The sequence below is a fragment of the Echinops telfairi genome, unplaced genomic scaffold (genome assembly GCF_000313985.2).
Source record: "Echinops telfairi isolate 266 unplaced genomic scaffold, ASM31398v2 ScPeMD7_7400;HRSCAF=8409, whole genome shotgun sequence".
Lineage (NCBI taxonomy): Eukaryota > Metazoa > Chordata > Mammalia > Afrosoricida > Tenrecidae > Echinops > Echinops telfairi.
Window position 1 is genome coordinate 3,408,724 of NW_022111300.1, and position 5,273 is coordinate 3,413,996.

Sequence of the window (5,273 nt, forward strand, 5' to 3'; positions counted from 1 at the left end):
TAGTCTCGGACTTACACAAAGACATATATACCGAAACACACTAGCTTGAGTTAGTTAGTGCACAAGCCAAATGTTTTTGCACCAACTGTCCAGCACAGTGGTCCTCAACCTTCCTAATGCCGCAATCCTTTAATACAGTTCATGTTGTGGTGACCCCCAATCATTAAATTATTTTCGTTGCACTTCATAACTGTAATTCTGATACTGTTACGAATCAGGCGACCCTTGTGAAAGGGTTGTTTGATCCCCCCCAAAGGGGTCGTGACCCACAGGTGGAGAACTGCTGGTCTAGCAGATCCTTATTGCATTGATATGGGATTGTATGCTTCCTTTAATCTTTAAAAATAGTAATAAAAAATTACAAAATAATGTAAATGTAGAATTGAGACAGACTATATGATCTACTATCAATAAAGTCAAACAATATTTATAAAAATTAATGTTGCATATTTTATATATATACACAAGTCCTTAGAAATGTAAAATGCTACCGGTCATGAGTTTACTTTCATCTTAACATTTAAATTCCCAGACGTGTACCTTTTCTAGTTTTATCCTGAAGTTTTCACTGCTTCCTCATATTTACAATTAAATAGCTAACCTTTAGGGATTTCCTTAGACACAGCAACAAAATGTTTCTGTTAAATAAGTTCACAGAAAAGTAATAAAAGGTTTTTTAAGAAACAGTTCTAATGTATCCATAATAATTACTCTGAAAAACAGCACACAGCCTTTTCTTCAGGATTCACAAACTCCATGGGCCAGCTTTGCAGTCACCGCCCTATGTTCATGTTCCACTCGGACAGACTTGTAAGAACATGGCAAACAAGGGACATGATGCCTGGAATAATCCCAGGAAGTTCACATTGTCCAGTGAGATGCATGAGATTGAACTGCTGCTCCCAGCCCCATCTGGATAGACATGGAAACCGACTCCCAGGTACTTATCCAGAAATATTCAGACTATCAAGTAAGCCTCCTGTCTTCTGAAATAGAGCTGTAGAAGTCAGGACATTCTTAGGAATCCTTATTTTCTGTCATCTTTCACACATCTGTTTTGGTTATAATCCTGGTCAAGGTGGGAATAAAATAAACACAGTAAGTTTTATGTACTAAAGATTTCTTTCCCTGAACCCATAAAAATATATGGAATTATGCTTCATCAAGTGTATTTTTTAATATAAATAGATTTAATTAAATCCTGGCATCTTTTAAAAGTTCATAGAAATGCATGCGCCTTGAGCTGTGTGCCATGTCGAACTCTCATTGTTTCCTTAAAGAGGATTCGGTAAATTTAAGTTTTAGTGTGCTTACATGAACAACTATATATTTTAGTCCCCAAAGTGTTCGCATGTATGAATATACTCCCATCTCCAAAACATTTTAAATACTATACAATTAGCTAGTTTAATGATACTAGTATTAGAATTACCAAAGGCCCCGTGGAGATTACTTATATTATTTCTCAAACAGCTGATAATGTTGCCACTGAAGTGGAACAGGGATATGGATTTTTAAGCTTGTACTTAACTAGCCTAAAAACAATCAGTTTTATGATGTGGCCCTCCTAAATACTACTTTCACGAAGGGATCAATGAAGATATGGGGGCTATAGCAAAGTGTGATGAAGAAATCTGATGGTGCCTTGCTATATGAAAGAACACCATCTGGGGTCCTAAAGGCTTGTCTGAAAACAAGGAGCCATCTGAGTGAGGTGCCAACTAAGGCCACATTGATGCAAGGATAATGGGATCCAAGATCAGAGGAAGGACTTGTATTGGAGCTTGAATTCTGACAACCTGGTTTGCAGAGGGCTATGGATGACAGTGGAACCCTAAAATCCATTTGCAGAGTCCCCAGAGGGACTGGGCCTCTATTGGGTGTCCTTGGACTACTGACCAGGACCATGGATGGCCTCGTCCTCAGACAAAGTGCAATGGAAAGTGCACTGGTACAGATCGGGTTAGGCTGAATTATAACATCTAGTCATTTGTTTTCCCTTCTGACCCACTTTCTACTTCTTCTAGATTTTGTTGTTTTATTTTGGATTTAGGTTTTTCTGTTGTGTTTTGTTATTGCTGGGGCAGATGGTTTTCTTTATCTGTAATTCGGTATGAGTGGTCTACAGAGACAATAGCTGGAATAATAGTTTCTTGGGGTTGTGGCAGGGGACACTGGGGGAAATGGGAAGCTAATGACAATGAGTGTAAAGATGAAGAAAATGCTCTAAAACAAAAACAATCACAAAAGTAGCTATTAACATTCTAAATTCATTTAGAAAATTCAAATATTCTAGAAGAATGTAGTTGTTTTGTCTTATCCTTGTTATCAACTACTTAAGCTCCCCACCACCACCCTGCCCTGCCCAATACTAATTCTAGCTCAATGGAGAGAATAAAAAATGAATTCATGCTGTTTTTAAAGTATGATAATCTAATTGTTTTGGTAGACTGGACACTCATTAAGTCATAAAGGATTGACCTGTTTTGTCTCGTGGTCTCTCTCCTCATTCTTTTAGCAGGAACGGGACACTCCGCCACATCCTTTGTGTGAAGACGCACTGAGTCATTACTTTTGCGTGTTGGAGTCATACCTATGAATGATGGAAAAGTGTGGAAAATCAACTTTAACACGAGTTGAACTCTTATCTAAATCTTAAATATACTTACACTTCACTATCTACTATTTTATTATTTGCAACCTCTCATTACAATAGTAAAAAAAAAAAACAACCCAATAATCAAACCCTTATTATCCAGCTATTTTGTGCATTGCTAGCGCATGTCTGGCTACTACCTCTAGCAGTAATAAACCCTGAGGTCCCTGATGGAGTCCCTGGCTGGTGGGCTTCAGGGATACACAGAAAGCAAACTCTTATTGCAGAGCGTTTCACTGGCCAGGAGGGGCACAGAGCCACTGAGAAATAGGAATGATGGTATGGGGTTGGTGCCAGCTAGTCCCTAACCCACAGGACTCCAAGGTCTGACCCTCAGCCTCTCAGCCCCCAATGGGAGGGAGGGTCCAGAAGAGTCCTGAGGCAAGCACTTGGGTGCCCAGGACCCCCACATTAATGATCAATCCCTGTGTATAGCCACTTGCATTGGGTTCAGGTCCTCCTCAGTGGGCACAGGTGGGGGAGAAGCTGATTACCTGGGAGGGAGTGGGGTCAGTGGCTAGCAGCCGGTACTGTGTAAGGTCAAGAGCAGAGGGTAGGGATCTGACCAACATGGTTCTCAGGGGGACATGCAGGTAGGGGACAGGGCAGCCTGGCAGGAGCTGGGGTATGCCCAGTTGAGGGATAGGAGGAGGACCCAGTAGGCAGTGTGCACATCCCTGTGGCACTCAGGTCCTCCCGTCTGTAGAAGGAGAGTAGAGAGCAAGTCCTCAACCCTCAACAAAAGTCACCAAAGAAAGGCATTTTGGGATCACTGAAGGGACAGGCCAAAGCTACTCAATCTGGAAATAAGGTGAGGGTGGGAGACAGAGAAACCCTGGGGATAGGCAGTGGGGTGGCACTTAGCCATTCTGGCCCTAGAAGGCTGAGCAGCTCTCCTCTGAGGGCAGCAGTGGAGACGAGTTTTCTCGAGGTGATGTGATTAGGAAGTGGTACATAATGTAGATTTTCACGTGAACGACCTAGACGCTGGAACCCAGTCATGTGAGGAGCAGGTGCATTTATCTCCATGGAATGAAACTACAACTTAACAAAAATTAAATATATACCTAGTTTTTGCTCTATTAGTTTCAGATTTTTTTCTTGTTCACAAAGCTCTTGTTTTTTCTTCTTCATATCAGGAGTATGAAGGTACTCCAACTGTCCATTGAGGTCCTGATTCACGCTCCCCAGCTTGTGCACAGCTGAGCGATATTGTTGAAGAAGATCTGTCAGGAAACCAAAGACACCTAATTAACCTGATAGCTAATCAAGAAAAGAAGAATCAGCATTACATTGGAACTATGTATAAAATCATGTATAAGGTACTTTCAATCCACAATGCAAACAAATGACATAAAAACTACTGTTTATTCTCCAATACAAGAGCAGTTTTGTTAAATTTTAGCTTTCTTTGATTGCTTGATCTATCAGGGAAGAATTTCCTAAATAAAAGTACTTTACCAATTGGGTCACTTTTAGTCAGTGTTTATAAGCCATCTGATATATAATATTTAAGTCTACAAATAAATTTTGGTGGGGAAATCTACTGCAGTATTGCTAGGAAATCACCACTTTCATCAGATGTGGCTCTTATCCTACACATAATATTCTTTCAAAACTAATTCTGATAAAATGCTTAACTTAAAAATTAAAATTTCCCAATTTACTTTGTCGAAAAGTTTATCATTTAAGTCTATCATTGAGATGATTTATTGCCAGTATGCATGATTTTCTAGACACTAAATATTAAAAACAGTGATTATATTTTAGAAGTTGGCAAGCTAGAGCCCATGGGCCAAGAATAGGTTCACAACTTTTTTAATGGTTATGTAAATTCCTACAAAATATTGATAATGCTTCTTGACATGCAAAGCCTAAAAAACGTCCTATCTGGTCCTTTATGAAAAAGGGTCCAACCCTGCTCTAGTCACACCGAACTTATGAATATTCATGGAGTGGACATATAAACAGCTGCACACAGTGGTGTCACTAGGGGACTAGAGAGATGACGTGTGTGTGTGTGTGTGTGTGTGTATGTGTAGGGGGAGGACTCTATCATGTGACACTGTCAAGAGTGGGTGACACCAAAATGACAATCAACAAAATGTCTAGTGATTCAGTATAAATTTTACTTTGATTTACCTTTTGAACCTTTTTAATGCTTTGTGGCAGCACTGTCATTGTTAACCAATTACAGTAATTTGAATCCTCTAGTTAATTTCATCTGCCTGTGCTGCATGTATGTGCTGTTGTTTTCATTGCTGTTGGTGTTTTTATAGTCAATGATTTTGTAAAACTTTCTGTTGTTTAAGCTACAACATTGTGGCAATTAGTATTTGTGAACCTACACTAATGACGTTTTTGAGAATGTAGTAGTAAAGGAAAGAAAGGGAGAAACATAAAGAAGGCTCCAACCCAGGATCTGTATTATTTACTACTGAAGCTATTATTTGATGCAGAAAGATTTTTTTTTTTTAAAACATTTTATTAGGGGCTCATACAACTGTTATCCCAATCCATACACACATTAATTGTGTAAAGCACCTTTGTACATCGTTTCTCAAAACATTTTCTCTCCATTTAAACCCCCGACATTAGGTCCTCATTTTTCCCCTCC

At 39.4% G+C, this 5,273-nt stretch overlaps 1 protein-coding gene across 1 annotated transcript in view; it reads right to left on the minus strand.

Moving 5' to 3' along the window:
- Positions 1–230: 230 nt before the first annotated feature.
- Positions 231–5,273, minus strand: part of SMCHD1 (structural maintenance of chromosomes flexible hinge domain containing 1) — a 144,367-nt gene continuing 139,324 nt past the window's right edge. The window contains exons 48-50 of the mRNA XM_004703060.2: positions 3,724–3,882; positions 2,482–2,593; positions 231–1,069 (exon numbers count right to left, since the gene is read on the minus strand). Of these exons, the coding sequence (XP_004703117.1) occupies positions 1,045–1,069; positions 2,482–2,593; positions 3,724–3,882 (296 nt within the window). The 3' untranslated portion in view covers positions 231–1,044. The remainder of the gene's footprint in view (positions 1,070–2,481; positions 2,594–3,723; positions 3,883–5,273) is intronic.